This window comes from Melospiza melodia, chromosome Z (assembly GCF_035770615.1).
Source record: "Melospiza melodia melodia isolate bMelMel2 chromosome Z, bMelMel2.pri, whole genome shotgun sequence".
Lineage (NCBI taxonomy): Eukaryota > Metazoa > Chordata > Aves > Passeriformes > Passerellidae > Melospiza > Melospiza melodia.
The window spans coordinates 49,864,196-49,884,264 of NC_086226.1; the positions used below are offsets into that span (position 1 = coordinate 49,864,196).

General features: G+C 37.4%; 1 protein-coding gene across 3 annotated transcripts in view; it reads right to left on the bottom strand.

The window, feature by feature from the left end:
- BNC2 (basonuclin zinc finger protein 2) overlaps nucleotides 1-20,069 on the bottom strand; it is a 322,321-nt gene that overhangs the window by 10,912 nt on the left and 291,340 nt on the right. For all 3 annotated transcript variants that reach the window (XM_063180396.1, XM_063180397.1, XM_063180398.1), the window contains exon 5: nucleotides 10,730-12,696. In XM_063180396.1, the coding sequence (XP_063036466.1) occupies nucleotides 10,730-12,696 (1,967 nt within the window). The remainder of the gene's footprint in view (nucleotides 1-10,729; nucleotides 12,697-20,069) is intronic.

Genomic DNA, 20,069 nt, shown 5'->3' on the forward strand with positions numbered 1-20,069 from the left:
ACTAATAATGCGGATGATTACTGATACGTGTATCTCCTGCAGTTTATCATATTGCACTGGCTGCCTACGTCCACAATAAACATGATGCTATCATTTACCTCTTTATTGAAGGCAATCCTTCTCTTGAAGGAGCACATTCTAATTACTTTGTAATGTTTTATGTCTTAAACATTTTGCAGCTCTGGACCTTGCCAACTGCTTCATGTCTACCATTGATTAATTACGGAATGTTTAATCAAAATTTAGAACCTAATGCAGTCATTTATGAATGCGCTGCAGTGCCAAGATAGTTAGGCTGCCATCCCAAGCTTGGAGAGTGCTGGGTTCAAAATTAAATCCCAGAAATCTGGAAGATGCCAAAGATTTTACCTCGAGTGATTTGAGTTTAAAAATCTTACTTCAGTTGATGAATGACAGGCACCCACTCAAAATGAAAGGTCTTTGTTGTATATGTATGTATGCTTGCATGTTCCTATCACATTTTTCTTCTTCTTCAAATGTCTTAATTTTTCTCTTTATGCCTTTGTTGCTGCAGTTGCAGCCCCTTTACAAGCCTTCCTTGCTGCTAAAGCTCCTGCAAACACCAGTCAAGAGAGTGTAGTTTTGAAGTGGTTAAACGAGTGAAAAATAATTTGCAGGGACAAATACATAAGTTTTTTTTTAATGTGGATTTTTATGGTACTGTCATACAACCATTCACCGTTGAAGTTAAGTGTTTTTTTAATACCATTACTGAACTGCTGAAATGGATGCTAATATAGCTTGGAGTGCTAATGTCAAATCCTGGTAATAAAAAAGACAGACTGCTGAATGAAATAATTTCAAGTAAAAAATAGAACAAAAGTGCTCTCACTCTCGCTCTACACTTTTATTGAATTGGGACTGACTGAGCCAATTGCTTTAGAAGTCTGTAAAACACAATTACTAGTGAGCTGACTGACCCAGCAGTGCCCCTTCTGTGACAGAACAGACTAAAAAGGCTGCAGAATTAGAGCTGTTCCCCTATCTGGCTATCAGACCCGAGAGATATCCAGTGCAGGATCTGTTATCGTTCCTGCCAGGGCCCCTCCTCATGAAATCTTGCTTCTCAGTCTTGCATAATACATTATATATATATATATATATATATATATTGTAGATATATCTGTGTGCATCTTCATCTTGAAACAAGGCTCATTTACCATCTGAGAGGGAATCCAAGTTCTCTTTCTATCCATTGTACTTTTACATCCTTATCTAATAACATAATGTATGTCTTTCTTTCAGTACGCGCATCCAGAGGCACACATACCTTTGGTTTATTTTTATTTCCGCATATTGTGTGTAAAACACAAAACTACAACCTAAGGTTTACAGGCAGCAAAATTAACTATGTCCCATTTGTATTTTCTGTTGTAAGTAACTGTAATTACTTTCTTTATTCCGGCATAACAAAGAAAAGGAGAGAGGGAGGAAGAGGGAAAGAAAGGGGGAAAAAAATGTATTGAACTGGAAATGTGAAACACTTTTCCCTAGTTAATAAAATAAGCAATAAAGTTTGTAAAGCACTGAAAAAAAAATTCAGTAACATTGGAAATAACAACTTATAAATCCTATAATTACATTTGATGTTGTAGACTCTTATAGTTTGACACAGACATACAGCTTGGGACTTTCTTACCCCTCTTTGTTCAAAAGAAAAAAAAAAAGAAAACCAAAGTGACATCAAAAAATATCTTCTTATTGCAATTTTATTCTTTCCTTCTCTTTCTCTGCTTTTCCCACACAAAACAAACCATTTTACATTTATTCACAATGCCAACAAAGTCCTGCAATTCTTTCTCCTTTATGGGAGTATACATTTCTGGCAAATCTAAAACCCTTTCATTTCTCTTCCAGGTCCATTTATATGAAGCTTGAAGGTGCCTCATGGCAAGAATGTTAAATTATTTCTTAGACAGATCTTTTAAAGCAATGCTATTCAGGACAAGCTTAAATGTGAAATAGACTCTTAATTAAAAAAAATAATTTAAAAAATAGTTTTCTTAGCACATGGTAAACTGCTCATTTAGAAGATGTTGCTGGAAAGCAGGAAACACTACAAAAAGCCATGGATTTTTTTTAGAAGCAGTGGGCTTAAAACTGTTGTCAGGAAATATCCAGTGTTTGCCATTAAAATTTTAACTTGTGATGAGTGATAAGAGGTATCTCACCTGAGATATTCCTATGTTACCTCAGGTCCCAAAAGACCATCTGAGGTACCTCTAGAGGTACCATTATAGAACATTTTATGTGTACGTGCTGGACGTGAATGAGTGGTTTCTACTGAGGTACTACAGCATAGCATCACAAATACTGATACATGATGTGTGGCACTGCTTGCCTGACGAGACAAAGGATAGCAAACTTCTAGCACTGCTAGTCAGGATTCAGGGGTAGAAAAAGCTGTGCACAGTGTCTTGCAGTGCACTTGCAGTACCTACACAGTGCTCTCTTCCTTGACACTGTGGAGCACTTAATTCTCTTTCATAACTCTGTGTGTCTTCCTTCAGGATCACTCTGAGATAAGCAGTGAGCAGTGTTTTTAGCTTTACCACTAATATTTTCCAATTGAACAGTATATTTCTGAAACTATAGGCTCTACTTCACAAATTTGCTTTTACTCCCTGTCATATTTGCTAATGACTAGCAGCTTGTATAATCATAAAAAATGTTCCAGGTTTAGAGAAGTTGGATTTTGAGTTTTCTTTCCCCAGAGCCCATAAATTGACAACTGTTTTTGAGTAACATATTTTACTATGATGTATTTCAGTGGAAAATTCTCCTGTCTCACCTGCCTCAGTGGCTAAGATGTATTTTGTCAAAAAGCAATGGAATAGAAATCCAAATGATCTTTGTTTTAACATACTGATCACCTGCTACATAATTCTACTTCAAAATACATTTTGAAATGTCAACCTCTTCTAGATATACTGATAGAACCAGCACACTATCATTCAACAAAGCGTTATAGCTATTTTGAGGCATCTACACATGGTAAATTTTCCCTCTTTCAGTTTTTTTTTTGTGTGTGTGTGTGTATGCTTGTTTGTTTGTTTGCTTGTTTGTTTTCATTCATAAGACTTGCCTCACCAATTTTCTTACTCACATTAATTCGTATATGTCCCAACACAGTCACTCAGTTCATGTTCCAATGAATGAAACAGCTCAAATCTAGGGGAAAGAGCAGCATTGTCATTACGGGGAAAAGAAAATGGTCTCAGCTATTAATAAGCTTTGGTCAGGGTATAAGAGCTGATGAAAAGTTTACCTCTTGAATTGATAGTTTCTCTTTTCAAACAGACATGCACAGCTGACAAATGAATGGATCATGATTGTATGTATGACAGCATTTACCTGCCTGTCTCTGTCCTTCACTGAAAGCTGTAAATCCAAAGGGCAGTAATAAATTTGTTTCCCTCACTGTTCATTACTTCTCCCCAGACTCCTGCACCTGAGAGTGTGCAGTGTCTTGTTCCACCCAGACTTTTGGATGCAGTGTCCTGGTGTTATCTTCTATCTGTAAACTACAGCTTCTTTCACTGTAGCAGAAATCTTACAACCTTCTGCTCTTAAGTATAAAAGAACAGCTAGAGGCTTTCCCTGCAGGAACTTATGTAGGTAGATGTTTTATTTAACCCACTTCCAAAAGACTCTAGGGAAGATGGGACATCTTCATAAATGGGAAACAGCTTTAGATTTACTCAGATAAATGGAAAGTAATTGTCTCCCACTCTCTGGAAAATTTGTGGTTCTTTCAGTATTTTCTAGGAACCTAGGGGCAACCAGGATATTATGATAGGCTGTCATGTTCTCTGTCCTGTCTTCCCAGATAACCTCATTCACCAAACAGAAAACACACAGAACTTATGCAGGAAACTTGGACAAAACACATTAAACATTTACACTATTTGTCACAATAAATACCAGGCAAAAATATTGCTCAATACATGTTCTGCTTTTGGCTAGTCTTTTCAATATTTTACTTATGCTTCCCACCTATGTTAATCCTGGTGTAGCAGTGTGTTTAAATAAACTTTTCAGGTCACTGAAAATATCTTGGCTCATCTGCAGTTCATATAAAAATGAGGCTTCTTGAACTGCATAAAAAACTGTACTCTCCCTCTCTTAGTGACATAATTTTGTATACCAAAGCAGCACAAGAAAATGTAGACAGCAAGTTGTTTTAAAAAACAACCACCACCTCCAATTCAAATCCCAAATAAATGACTGTATGTAGTTGGAAAAAACTCCCTCCACACCAGAACTGATGCTTCGATATTTGCTCACATAAGCAGACTTGTGCTTCAAATTTTTTATTTTCTTTTAAATTTAAAAATCTTATTTAAAACTGACTTAAACATCTTTTCAAGACATTTTTATATGCATTCTAGTTTTAATTCTGCTTCTGCTGTTCACATTGGTGAGTATGCAATATGACAGGCAGTCTGTGTTCAACATGACTACTCATGGAAGAGGTTAGATCAGTAGATCTCTGTTAGGGGTGGCACAAAATGTTTCTTTATGATACAGCTTCTCTTGGGTAAGGAAGAGTTATGTGAACATTAGCAATGACACACATCTTAGTGTCTCTGCAAGAGAAAACCTAATGGTTCATTCAATTGTATTGGATATGCAGCTAGTCTCTTTGTGAACTGCATCACAACCAGAAACAATAGTACAGGTGTAAAATGTGTTTATATTTTTTAAAATGTATCAGATACAATTTTTGTCTCTTCACAGATGGTTCATCAAATACCCAGTGTCTTAAAACTGGATTTTCTTGTTCTTATTGGAGGAAATTCAAGTTGTATGTGACAGCTAATTATATTTGGGGAATACAGTAATAATTATCATGGACAGATGCAAAGTCTTATATTTCTTGGAGCTAGAATTGAGAGCATTTATAGAAAACAGTTCTCTAAAAAGTTATTGGCAGAAGATTCCAAGCCCAGTAGGAAGATTGTGTCAAGGAGGTGATAACAGGAGGCAGGTAACAGATTTCTCACATCTTCACCTCCCTTGATAATGTTTGCAGTGGCTCATCACAGGTAACTGATGTTAATTTATTCAAGCACACCTGTACAAGGGCCGGAAGTCAGGTAACCAGACAAAAAGTATCTCTCTGCTTTTTCCATACAGCTACCCAGAGGCCCATATCTGCACAAATTTAGTTCTGGAAACATCAGCAGGTTTTAATAAACCACCTACAGATGTCTTGCTCCATACAAATCAAGGAGTTTACGTTTCTAAATCTGGACTGATTTAACTTGCAATCAAATGGCATGATCACACTTGGCATCAATAGTTGCCTCATATTTATTTATAAGTCACCCTGAGCAGATATTATTTTGTTTTAAAATTTATTCATGGGGCTCAATTACCTTTCCCATCTTGTGGAACACACACACACATGCACGCACACACACATGCATGTGCATATGCAATGCTCAGTTTTTGAGAAAACTTAAACCTAAATGACAAACCTGAGTAATGAATAGTCCTACTTAAGTAGCAGACAGACAAAATAAAAAGTTTTGGTTTGTTCTTCTGAACAGGTACATTGAGAATTAATTTATTTTCCATACTTTGAGAGAAAGGAAAACATAGTCACCTATTGTTATTAATGTTGTATCCTAGCTTAAACCCCTTATTTAAACTGATTTTAATAGTGTCAATATTGATGTGCAATGGGGATTTAGCATGCATTAAGTCCAGCTGAGAAGATGAGATGGCTCTATTTCTCCTCCAAAAAAAAAAGTTTCTCAGCAAGATCTAATGAACCTACCACCAGTTTCATCACTGGTTTTGACCGTAAAATTCTTGGCTCTCATAGGTGAGAGACCAAAATGAAGCCAACCACTCTAAGTTGCACCTTTCAGACCTTTACTTCAGACTTAGATGAAACTCTGGCATTGCTGTCCCCTTTGGTCAGGAAATAATCCTTCCCTCTTCCCATCCACAAGTGCCATCCACTGTTCAGGATCATTCTCTGAGCAGCTGTACCCTGTGCTGACTTCAAGGATTATCTACACCCATCTCTTTGTAAGGAAAACTCAGTGTGTGCTGGGATAAAACTCATACATGAGGCTGGGAAAGAGATCCCAGGGGAATCTGACTGTGGCCACTGGCCCTTTCTTCTCACTTGCAGGCAAGATCTTCTCTGACTCCAGAGAGAATTCAATCCACAATGGCAAATCATTCCATTCAAATGGTCAGTCCTCAAGGGACTGTATCTTCTTCCCATCTCTTTTCCGTTTAAAAAGTTGCTTGAAAAGATGTCTTTCCACTCAAAAGGAGGCTTATGACATTGTTTCTAACAAAATTTTTAATATTGTCTCTTTTCCTATTTATTGTCCATTGTCTTTTTGCAACAAGACTTAGCCTGAACATCATGTCTTCAGAAGAAAGGACATCTGAAGTAAATACAGGAACAGAAATGGATGAACAGCTATTCAGGAAGTGGTTGCTGAAGTATGGAAGAAAAAGTGGTTTACTCAAGTCTAGTGCTTCCAGGTAAAGAAGTCAGAAAGACTACTCTGAGGAAAAGACCAAAAAATCTAGGCATTAGGGGTGATATAATGAGTGATGCTACTTGTAACTCAAAAGAATGATGAAAATAGGTGCTTTTAAAAATATCTAGGCTAAACAGAGCTTGACTATTTGAAGACAATACTGTTTAATTTTTAGAAGGGATAACAGAATTTCTGGGTCTTTGACAGTAAGGAAAAGAAGTCTTACTTTGCTTCCCTTTCTCCTGAATTGAAAAAAAAAAAAACACATGCAAAGTGGGACTCTAAAATCTTCTGGTGATCTTGACCATAATTTGCAAAGATTAGCACTGGTTAAAAAAAAGTGGATATTCCAACACTGCAGGCAGAAGGATATTTATGCATGTGTTGACCTTGGCAGGAATGATGCAGGAATGATAAAGATAGATTTGGTCAACCTTAGCACAAATCGCTACATTATGCTTTCTGCAAAGGCAGGGTTTGCAGCTCTGACACAGATAAAACCCCTCCGTTGTCCAAGCAGCACTGCTTTTTCTCCTGATGTGATATGCTACCTCTGGTAACAAGCAGTCTGTATCACAATTCCTGCTTTCCAAAGCCCCTTTTACAGCAGCTCCACCCGCTGTAAACAATTTGGGGGTTTGTGTATGTACAGGGGGGAATATTTGATTAACCTTTGATTAACTAGAGTTGCATTGGTAAAGGACTTCAGACAAATCAGATGCCTCTAAAGGAAACAAAAATAATCAGCCAATGTTATCTATCTCCACTTAAACTTGTATTTTATTATAGAACATAGCTGGAGTTGTGAGTTTTAGATATCTAACTAGTTATAGTGGGATTAACAATGCAACTAATATAATGCTAGTCATAGGCTTCATAAATGACAAAAAAAAAAAAGGATAAAAACTTCACAAGACTGTAAGCTATGGAATAGCTAGAACTCTGATTTCATTACAGATATAGTACTGGAAGTACTGAAAAAAAATTCATTTTAATTTTTAAAGCAAAGACACTCCAGCTAATCAAAGATTATATGACTCATAGCACAAGCAAATCACAGAGACTTTTGTAATGAGTGCAAAATGGGACACAAATCCATTTCAAATATTATCCATGAGTTATTATTGTGTGCTGTAGGTAGCTAACTCTTATTTCTCATACAGCAACTGTTAGCAAAACACTCCTGAGTTTTTAAGTGAAATTGATTTAAGAGGCCGGAAGAAGTTCTCACTTTGCAATCCTATTAATCTAATTATCTAGTTATCTTTTTGGTGGTCTCCATAATCTGAAAAGCTGACAACTGCATATACTCCCTCTTAAGAAAAAAAAAAGAGAGAAATATATATATTCAAAAGGATGATGAGAAAAAAATCTAAAACAAATTTAATGGAAAAATTTTGAGGATAATTAAACAGATTGCAATAGACCCCCAAACGAACAAACAAACAAAACAAAGAAGTAAACAAACAAAAAATCACTCCCACAACAAAAACAAAAATACCCAACCCAAAAGCCCCCTAAAAAAGGGGGCAGGGGGAGAGAATACATTGATTTAATTTTTACTTCCTAGGTTTTTTTTTAACAAAACTGTCAGTTTTTGGCCAAAGTATTAGAAAATGTTACTTAAATCTTTCATTTGCCTTCTTTGACATACTGTACATATGCTTTCATTTCTGCACATTTCTAGACGTTGCACTTCTAGATAAAAATGGATAGCCCAGGGAAGTTTTGTATATGTTTCTTGCTCAAGTATCTAAAAGAATTATCATGAACCATGAGAGAATTTCCTGGTTCTTTAATGGCATTTCCTGACTACTGTTATGAATTAAAACTGATACACAACTAATAAAAACTAGTAGGGCACACAAATTGTACCACGCATGCTCAGTTTTGAGGAAACTTAAACCTAAAAGACAAACCTGAGTAATGAATAATCCTACTTAAATAGCAGACAGACAAAATTAAAAGTTTTGTCTTTGAATTTTTGCATTACCTTTGAATTTTTTGAATTACAGAACCATTAAAGAATATAATATGCAAAAAAAAGTCTTTTGTCCCAGGTGCAGCACATACCTGAATCATATTCTGAATGTTACTAATGGAATGATGTAAGAAGAGGGCCTTGTCCATTACACAAGTCAAAATGATATGCAAATAATAATTTTATCTTTAAATTAGCAGCCTGCAATTTAAGACACTAAATCATTTTTTTATTTCATGTTTCTTCCAATAAGCTTAATAGTAGTATCCTATGTATATCACAAAAAAATTCAAAATGTGCCCTATATACAGGTTCTTGTCTTGGAAAAATTTTATGCATGTCATCACAGTCACTCTTAGAATATCTAAAACTTTACTATGCTAACTTTATTACTACCTTGATCTTTCAATGTATTACAGTTGAAATTTAATACACTGCATAAAGTTCCACATCCTAAAGCTAATCAACTCTTGTATCACATGCTCAATTCAAAGCTGTTTTGTGGAGTACATGACTGATTTTTCATAATTCATTTAAGGAAATAGACTGACTAAACCAAATTCTTGACTAACAAAGATTATGATTTCAGGAACTGAAAGGGGTTTCACAAATCTAAGCTTAGCATAGATTTTTGCCACTGATTCAAATACTTCCCTTGTCAAATTCAAGACTCATAAAACTTATCAGCACACAGCATGAAATTGAGTCTTAATTTAGATCTACCTGCTTTGTATCCAGTAGTTTAACCTACTGAAATGCAAGCTTCCTAGATTGTGCCTCTTAGGTGTTTTGAACTTGTATTCTTATATTTGTTCATATTTTTCTGTTTAATGGATTTCATAAACGATAAGAGAAGACATGAGATATTTAGGGATGGTATTCTTCATCAAAATAGTGAATTTTGGCTCCTCAGTATCCTTAACACTAACTTGCTTTCATTTTAAAGGATGAGAAACATTCCCTTTCAAACACATCAATTTCAATGAAAAAAAAAACAAAAACAAATCAGGAGCTGTGTATGAAATGTATAGCTAGTTTTAATTTCCTTCCTGTGTCTGCTGAATTTTTACAGCCTAATGAAAAAATATGAAATGTAAGTAAAAGAAAAGAGGTGACCCAATTTCGCCATTACTCCATGAACCGGAGAGATTTTGTTATGTGACAGTATGATTATCAAATGAGAGAGTTGTTATCCACAAGTATGAAATACCTGTGTTATCCTAGCACTTTGACAAATTCCAATTGTATTACATTCTCCTCAGGAATCAAAAAGAACAGTCTATAAAAATCCCAACCAAAAAACCTCCAAAACAAAACAACAAAACAACAAACCCTAAACCAAAGAGTTTATGAACCAGCTGCTTCTGTTTAAGCCCAACTGCTTTTGTATTGATGCAGCATAGCTCAGGCATGCTGTCATCTGAAGGGCCAGCAGAATATACCCTAATTGATCTTAAAAATATGTAGGGGAGTCTTTTCTCTCTGAATGAGCATAAGTTCCACTGGTGGAGAAGGCAGTTGCTCACAGGCAGAAAATAGTAATGTAATCTTAATTGCCATAGTGGATAGAGATGTGTGTAGGTTCTACTAAAGAAACAGACAATGATTTTCTTAATTCTTAATATTTACTTGTTCTCACTACAACATAGCGCCTAGTTTTAAAACTTAAAAATAGTAAAGAACAACCTTCTAACGCTTCTTGTTTGCTTTTGTATGACCCTATGAGGATGGAAATAACTGCAGTCCTTTGTTACCTATCTCCATCTTTTCATTAAACCACCCATCCACCTTCGCCCTCCTTCCCAGTTCTATGGTTTGATATGCATGCAATGGAGATATTTATATTGTATATAATTTACTATATTTACTTCTAATAAAAATTTTCTTGTTTTAAATGTTACAGAAAGGAAAATAAATGTAATGAGGGCTGTAGCTTATAAACAGAAGTACAATACACATGTTCACAGGAATATAGAAAGTATAATGACATTTATTATCTAGGCAGTCACTTAAGACGATGGCCCAATATATACCATTCTGAATGCCAAGGAACAATGAAAATCTTAAAGTGATAAATCTCTTTCAATGTCATGGGAACACAATTGTCACTTGTCATTACTGTGCATCTCTCTATTTCTTCATATAGCCTAAACTGCCTATTCTTCCATAATTCAACACATTTAATAATGCAGAAAATCAATTAATATTTACTGACCTGTCTCTGCTTCTCCGTGATGGGAACGCGGCGTTACAGCCAGCCACTGTGCAGACATGCATCTCTTTTAAATGAACATTTCGGTAGTGAAGCTTCACACTGTAGGAACTCTTGAAACTTTTCTTGCAAACATAGCAGATCTTGGGGTCTGGACTGGAGCACATTTCACCTTCTGGCGAGAACTTCTGAGGGCTGCTGTAGTTGAATGTAGAAGCAAAACTTTCATGAAGAGCAGCCATACTGGCACTGCCTCCGTTGTACAGTCCATATTGGCTCATATAGAACATATCATATGTAGGGTCTGTATACTCTTCCTTCACCTTAATGACATCCTGGTTGGAAGAGTCATTGTGGTTTTCATCAGGTCGGTCACTGTGCATCATAGATTTTTCACCAGGCTCGTGGAGGCGATCATCGCTTTCCAGGGATTCTTCACACAATTTGGGCTCTGATGACTCTGACTCATTTTCATAGTCTCTCTCATGCTCCTGGTCTTCTGATGTCATGCTGTCTGCCCTTCTTATGTCTGGTCTGGACATACATCTGCCTCTATCACTTTTGGAAAAGTCTTTAACAGACAGGCCTGGGCTCATTTCCTCCTGAGAATGGCAGTGATTGTCATGACCAATGTCATTCACCATTGCGCTCCTGTCATTCACCTCTTCGTCTTCATCATCAAACTCATCAGCAGTGTCAATAACTTCCTTTTCAATTTTTACTGGCATGCTTGACTTCCTTGGCTTCTTCTTGGGGGCAAGATCTGCATTGGGCTCTGGGGTGGGCACCAACACTGAAGGTACCGATGACTCTGAAGGAGGAGGGGGATGCTGCTCCATGCCACTCACAGCTGGTATTATGGGACTGGTCGGGAGTGAGGTTGGAGGACTCACCATCTCTCCAGGAGTAAGTAAATTTCTGTAAAACGGAGGAACAGGTTGGACAGTCTTTAAAGCCGGGAAGACCAGCTGACTGGGAAGAGGGTTCTGTAGTACTGGGTCTAGAGGGGGAGTGGTAAACCCCATCGGTGGACGCCCAGGGCTTGTTAAAGTTAGGCCGGACTTTGTACTTGCTATGACAGGAGTGGCAGCACCTGATGTAGCACGAATTAGATCTTTGTCACGGTTATTCCTTAGCATAGGCATGTGGAGGCGGGGATTTGGGTTAGCACTGTGGCGATTGCGGCTTCTGAGAGAGCTGAAGACCATATTGCAGCCTTCAATAGTGCATCGATGCTTGATTTTCAGGTGCACAGCATTGTAGTGGATTTTAAGAGTACCTTTGTCGTAAAAAGTTTTGCCACATGCATTGCAAAACACTCTTCCTTTCCTGGAGGCTGACCCCATTCTCCTCATTCTGTGAATTCGGAATGAGCTTTTTGTGTGCTCCGTTTTCGATAAATCATTAACTGGTGTAGGTGTTTGAACAGGAGAGACACAGGCTGGCTCAGTTTTGGGCTCCACATTTGTGATGCTGGTCAAAGCATTCCTGCTGGATGCTTGCTCATTCTTGAAAGGTGTAGGGGAAACTTCAGATTCACTGCTCTCATTATATTCATTTTGGGTTGTAAGGCTTGGTTCACGGAGCCTCATTGCTGGCTGTTCCAGCAGGAGGCCATTTGGAGGCAGCCCCAGAAGCGGAGCAGAGACTGGATTTATGTATTGGAATGGAAGCAGGAATGCAAGGCTGTTCGGGATGTTTTCAAAATGATGAATGCTGGAAGGGTTGCTATTCTCCAGGTGAGCAAGGAGACTTGGGCTCCTGGTGCGATTATTGCTTTCAATAAAAGTCCTTATATCTGAATCTGTCTTTGAAGATGGCACAGCCACAGCCTGCCCTTCTTTTTCTTGAATTGCCATCAGCTCCACGATAGATTTCGTTTCTCCAAATCTCAGGAACTGCTGAAGGGTAATGATCTCTTCTTCCCTGGACATGATGGCCCAGCGGTCCAGCACCTTGCCTGCAGCATCCTAGAGGCCATATCAAAGAAACAACAAAGACAAAACACAAAGAAAAGCTTATTGATTCTGCATAATTATTGAAGAAGGTGCTCTGCAGCCTGAACATGAAACACTAAGCTCAAAAAACAAGATGCAAACAGTGTTAATAGAACTTGACCAAACAACACAAACTTTCCATCCATGCAAATACTGTAATTAGAGTCACAGTTTGAAAACCAGATTGAGTTTAACAGTGTCAGAGTACTGTTAGACCCTGGGACTCTGTGATCTAAAATGCTTTCAGTACTTTTATTTTAAAAACAGTGATCTCTGTAGAATGCTACTGTTAGAATAAATTAGTAACACATGAACTGTTGTGCACACCACTCTAAAATACAGAAAATTGTACCTTGATCATTATTAAATGGTAACACTATTAGGAAGAGCTAGATTAATACAATTGATAGAGTTGCTCCTTAAATATGAGCAGATATAAGACTGAACCATTTCATAAGAAACTTTGATGCAAGTGAAAATGTCTTGGAAACAGCACTTAACACTAGCACCTTAATGCCTTTTTTCCTGGACTATTACTGCCAATTGATTGGTTGCAAACTTGCAACCTTGGTATGGTTTAGACTTGAAAGATTACTTTTTTTGTGACCTTCTTATAAATGACAGTTAAAAGTAAGTAAAAAAGTAAGGATCTGATGGATGTAAATAGCATAAATGTGTAAAAATGTTGTCTCTTAACATTGCCTTCTGATAGCAAGGGAAAAATCCAGAGAGAATACACATCAGTAATCACAAGACTATCTGTTGTTAAATATACATTAAAAAGCATTTCACACTTTCATTTTTGCTAGTAAGCATGAGATTTGCCTGAAGGTAGGACTTAAAAATTCTGCAATGTAATGTCAGGCAATCCATTCAAGCAAGTATTGATAAAAACATATTAAAATACTTATATAATGAACACATCATTTTATTGGCATCTTTCCTTTTGGGCAAATGCTGGACATAAAATTAGCACAGTAACTATAACCAACAAGAAATGTGGAAGACCATCAGACCAGAATTATTCCAATGCTTCCTCATGCATTAGACAGTTTGAAAGCCTTAGAAGACACACCACCATACTGCCTCTGATATTTTTACATCTTGAATCTCAGGTTCAGAATCTTACCTGAAGACTTTGGATTACACACTGCTGCAAAAATCATTAACTCTTGTTTGATTATGAAGTCTGAAGTACCTTTCCTCCCCTCCAGTCCCTTCACCCCCTGGATTTATTTTTTTATTTATTAAATTAATTAATTATTTTCAGTCTTCAGGTGATTGATGCTTCTCTTCCCTCAGATTTCCTAGAGTCCAAAAATATAATTTTGCAATGTCAAATAATAAAGCATGTATTTAATTGATTAGAGTTGGTTTTATTATTTCAGTTTGAAAATGTTCAGTTCAGTTCACCTCTCTGGCTGATGTATGTTTCAGTACCTTAGAAATAACTACAAAATCTTTATAAATGCTACACACATGAACTTTTACAGTCAAACGCTGAAAGACAGTAAAACCCTCAACAGCAATTAACTTGGAAAATCTTACCCAGTTAACCCAGACGGAAAGCCCCAAAACCCATCTATGTGTAGAAAATGTTCATTCTGTATTTATGGTGATGAACAAAACATCATGATGCAGATGCTGGTTTTCGTTTGCCGCATTAGTATGGAAACGTGTTCACCTTTGAACACCGCTAAGCACAGTGGACATGTCTGATTTCTATGTCCTTACAGTTCTTGATGTAGCAGTATTTTACAGGCAGCCAGTACTATCCAACAGAAATCACCTGGAACATCAAATATCACCGCCAACAAGAAAAATAAGTGAAACAAAACCAAACCTAAATAAGGTGAGGGGTGGGAGGAAAAAACCACCAATGCCATAAAAAAATTAAAGGACAGGTTCATATTTTAAAGCTCCAAAATTATATTTGCTTTTTCCCACCTAAATAACTTTAGCTACTTTCCCCTTGGGTAAGATCTAAAGTTTCTTACAACTAATTCAACAACTTCCAACCAACCATAGCAGTTCAACATATGGGTAATTCCTACAAGGAGCTGCAAAACCAGATTTGAATCAGATTTTGATCTCCAGGCCTTCACTGTCATATCTGACTTCATCTATCTGCACACATTTCCCATCCCAAATGACAAATATTAATTCCTTCTAACTGTAACTCCCATAGTTTAAAGAAGGAAATAACATTTGTCTAATTTACAGTGCTTACCTGCATTGAATTAGGATTCCTGTCTGCCAGCGGCGGCAGGCTGCTTTGTAATGTACTACTGCCACATTTTATGTTGGTTTTGTTTTCATTTGTAAATCAAGCTTATATAACAGATGGATGCTTTACAAAAACCGATATATAAGTAATTAAAAGTTAATCACAGTTAGCACAACAATAACTCATGAGAATAGTAGGTAGAGATCCTGTAACAGACTCCCACACGTAAGGAGAAGGTGGTGTCACACAGTCCCTCCCTGATGGCAGCTCTCTGCCAGCTCTCTGCATACACAGAACAGGCAGGCAAGCCTATAAATGCAGGGGTTCCCTTTGTGCTTTCAGGGAATTACTCCACATCTTCACTGCCCAAAGCTGGCACTTAGCTAGATGAGTTACCTCTTGATGAGACACCATCACCCTTCATTTCACTTTGTTTAAGAATTTACAAGGAGGAGCACCAGACCTTCAGCAGCTGCTCAGTCCCACTGATCAGAGAAACTGGCAGTCAAGGGTGTGACAGTCATGGGGGTACCCTTGCTGTCACAGAAAAAGCATGGAATGAGCAAGTTGCTCTTAAATACTCCTTGTCTACTCCTACTAGCTATATCAAGCTTTATCTTTTTAATTTTCAGCAAGAAGTTTTCTGGCCTTTTTTACCCAGCAAAAACAGAGAGAAATATGCAGATGCCTGTATTTCATAAAACCCTCACTGCTTATGGATACTGTCTAGCATATGCTTCAATATTTACACAGTGAAAACTTTCCATAAATCATTGTAAGCATGTATTATGCAAAACTAGATAAAGAGTGAATAGGAATGTCATTTTTTGATAAAACTTAAAATTAACAAAAAAAAACCCCTAACCATTATCCCATTTGAATTTAGCTATAACTAGCTAGGGATCTTTCTGTATATGGTAATACTTGATTAGAGGTTCAAGTCCTTTCTTACATGTAATCGATTTCTTGTTTCTTACAATCTCTCATGCTAAATTTTCTCCCCTAAGCCATTAAAGCATATCAACATTTAAATACTTCATGACAAAAGGTTCCAATTTATATTACTTTTTTCAGCTCACAACTGATTAAGCCAAGCCTCCAGTGACAATGTGTACAAGGAACTCAGTGAGTACCGAGATATCACTGCATGCATACAGCTCTAAGTCAGGCAGGAGACAAGTAAGCCAAATCTGTACAGCATACACTAATGTTCTTCCTACTTGTCCAAACAGCCTTGCTTTGATTTTTAATTTAATACATTTGATTTTGTTTTATTTATTTATTTATCTATTAAATTGTATTTTACTGTGTAGATCTCTTTCTCACCATTTCAGTGGGAGAAAATCTTTTAATCTTTAAACTATATTAAACTGACCTCCAAAGATCCAGGGCATAATCCACAACCTTTTCTAACTCTAACCACATACCCAAGCCTATTTGAATAAACAGATCCACATACACAAATGCAACATTAGATCTGTAAAGTAATGCCATGGTTTATCACCCTGAACCTGCCTCCTCAAGTTTGGTGACAATATGTTAGGAAGAAAGGTGTGTGTCAGGATATGATAGGGTATATTTTGGCATAGACTTCTGTGTCTAGAAGAACACATGGTGGGATCAAGATGATTATCTTGAATGACACAAACTACAAGAGAGGATGGACACGAAGATAATTCTAATTTTTAGGAGCTTAACTGGGAAGGGTTGTCAAGGTGAATCTTCTTTTCCTGAAGGCCTTCAGCCTTTAAATCTTTCAACTGAGCTTTAAAACCTCCCAGTTTAAAAACTGCCTATTTAGAAAATAAGGGCAGTCTACACAAGCATACACCATAAACATACACTGTAAACGTGGAACTTCTATTATGAAAACAGTTGTTTTAAATTTAATTTTGTGTGAGAAGCTCCCATGACTGCATTACAGGCAGAAATTTTATATGTTTACACACAGAGAAACACATTGGTGCACAAATGCAACACTGACTTTTTGCAATTCTATGCTATCTTACTGATTCACTTAGAATAGGAAAAAACTGATATATACATCTGACTGGATACACAGTGAGAGATGCCCATACAAGGCTGAGATTAATAGAAAGGTTAAAAAATAAATGGCTTCTAAAACTAGTTTTATGTTCTGGGAGACACTCAAGGATTATTTTCAGGGACTACTGTGATAACTTCTGAGAACCACTCAAAGTTGTTCAGAAAAAAGAAATAATTGCTAGGCTTCATATTTTAGTAAGTTTGCATATGCACCTAAACAGTGGATTTTGATGCATGACAATGAAGTTTCCTTGTTACAAAATATTGCATAAATACATGTTTGATTAAATTATTAGCCTAGCTCAGGGTATAGCCTGAATTTTTCAATTTTTCTTCTAAGGATCTGTGTATTTTCTAGCTGATCTCAAAGAAACATTTTGAATGCAGCTGTAACAGTTGAAAAGCAGACTGAAATATATTAATTTGGTCATACTTTAATTGCACAGGATGGTTTTAATTAGTGTGTAGACAAAAAAAAAAAAAATCCACATTTGTTTCTAATAAAGAAAAGCCTTCATAATTTCCATGATTTAGGGTTTGTTGTTTTTTGTTTGGCTGAATTTCCCAGAAGCATCTCTTTGCCTCACAATTAAATTTCAAGCTGCTACACTCTGGGTAGTCCTACTACTCCTGGGGTAAGAGTTACCAAAACTGTGCAGCACCACACCAACTCACATTAGTACAGATGGGACAGTGTACAACATTTCTAACTCATTTGACTAACTCCCACTGATCTCAGTAGGACCAAAGTAAGCCCTCTATCTAGTTTTCCATGGAAATATACACTCACACAGGCAATCAGATACACATTTTCTTGATAGGATTTTTTACCATGCTGAATCTCCCTCACCTTTGCTCCTGTAAACATGAAGAAAAGATGTGCATACTTGCTCACTGTGATTTCACATGTGCAACTCATATAAGATTTAACACACTAAGTCTGCAAAGAGGCATGGTTGAAATTTTTCCCCTCAGCTGTCACTTTTCATCCACCTCCCACCAGCCTCCCTTCACCAACAGGAACCATATGAAAAAATGAATGCTTAAGTGTCAGCAGTCCTTTCCTTGAGTTATACTGCTGCAGCAGGAACAAACAGTGCAGCACTACTGAGTTCTCAGTCAATAATGGAAATCTTTATCTTTTGACTTCACTGCAGCCTCCATTTTGCTAGAACTGATAGATATTCTTCCCTTCTGGCACTCCCTTTCTCTTACCACTTTTTTGCCTAGCCACAAAGACACAGGGTAGGCATAAGGATATCTCCTGCATGTACAGGAGAAGAGAAGGCGTCTGTGTCTCCCCAGAGTTTCACTGAGAATGACAGTGGCAGTGTGCGTTCAAATGAAGAGTAGCATGAAGGAGACTTTATTTACTTACATACATACATACATACACATACATACACACACATATATATACATACACATCATATATGCTTACTTTGGTGCCAGGTTTGTAACAGTACATGCCTTGGTTCCTCTTTCTTGGCTACATCTCTTTATGCATTTCAGCAGCAAAACACTTTGTGTTTTCATCAAAAGGACCCCCAAAGACCTTTGCAAACTTTATGAACTGATATTGTAGACACTGGGGCAAATCTGGCTGCACTTTAAATCAAGAATAATTGCACCATAAACCTGGAGTAATTCCACAGACCATGCTGGAAAGTAATTTTGACCTAACTTAGCCCTGAAACAGTATGTGGAGCCAAATCTGTGTGAATACATAATGGGGGCGTACCACCATGGTGGAGCACAGCAGCTGTGTAACAACGCACAGGAGCACTGCTCAACGGTTTTGGAGTGAAAGTGAGGAACACCATGTCCTGCTGAAACTGCAGATGAAACATAAGGCAGTGGAATGCAATAACCGCAGGGGAAACCTGGCCAGGACACCGCCGTTAACCACCCACACTCTCACTTAATGGCCTTCAGGGTCCTTATTGACCAAAAGTATGCAGGTCTTCTGTTTCATATCTTATCCCAAAGACGCATGCCAGGAGTGCAGATCCCTCCCTGCACAAGCAACCTGCTGGGGTGCTGGTTCTGGACTAAGCTGCCTGGAATGGTATGAAAACACCAGATCCTGAACACCTGATTCCTTTTAGGGACTGAGCTTACTCACAGTGTACCCCAATCCCAGGATGCCTTTTCATTTTTTGGGTTCATCAACCTTAAAATGCTCTTGAAATCATTGCCCTGAAAGAGGATGAGACTCATTTGCCAGCTGTAAACTAGCCACATGGACTGGGGGTATTGTCTCTTAGTGATTCCAGAAAAACCCAGTAATTTGAACTCTTTCCCCTCTTCATTCACCTCTGCAACTCCAGTGAAATTATTAGGATGCAAGGACACTAGTTTTAAATGCTTTCTCTGATTTTCAAAACATACTGTTTGACTTGTGATAAAATATTCTCTTTGTTATGGATGATTATGGACCAGATAATATTTATATATGTATAATTCACAAGACAGGGAGTATTTTTTTTTCCTGAGTAACACTGCACACAGTATTTTTATTTTTAAAATTATAATAGATCACAGTGGGGCTACAATGTATTTAATCACAACAGCTTGAGCTTTATTAAATCATAGTAAATACATCAAGTCTCTTTATATTTGGTTGCCAGACAACTTTTTTTCACAGCAGATGTCTGTCCATACTTAGAGGAAAAAAATCTAAGCACAACCAGAGTCTGATACTCTTCTTGCATTTACTAGTTTTCACAGTGGTAAAACTGCTGTGGTTTAACCCCAGCTGCCCCACACAACACCACACAGCTGCTCACTCACTATTCCCTCTGTGAGTGAATAAAATAAAACATACTAATATTACTGGAAATGAAAAGGAAACAGGAATAAAACCCAAGAGGAAGAAGTGATCCACAATACAATTTCTCCCTGCCTGCTGCCTGATACCCAGACTGTCCCCAGGCAGGGACTGCCCCTCCCAGCCTACTTCCCCAATTTATATATTGGGCATGATGTTCAAGGGTATGGAATGTAACTTTGGCCAGTTCAGGCCACCTGTCCTGGCCATGCTCCCTCACAGCTTCTTGGGCACCTGGTTGCT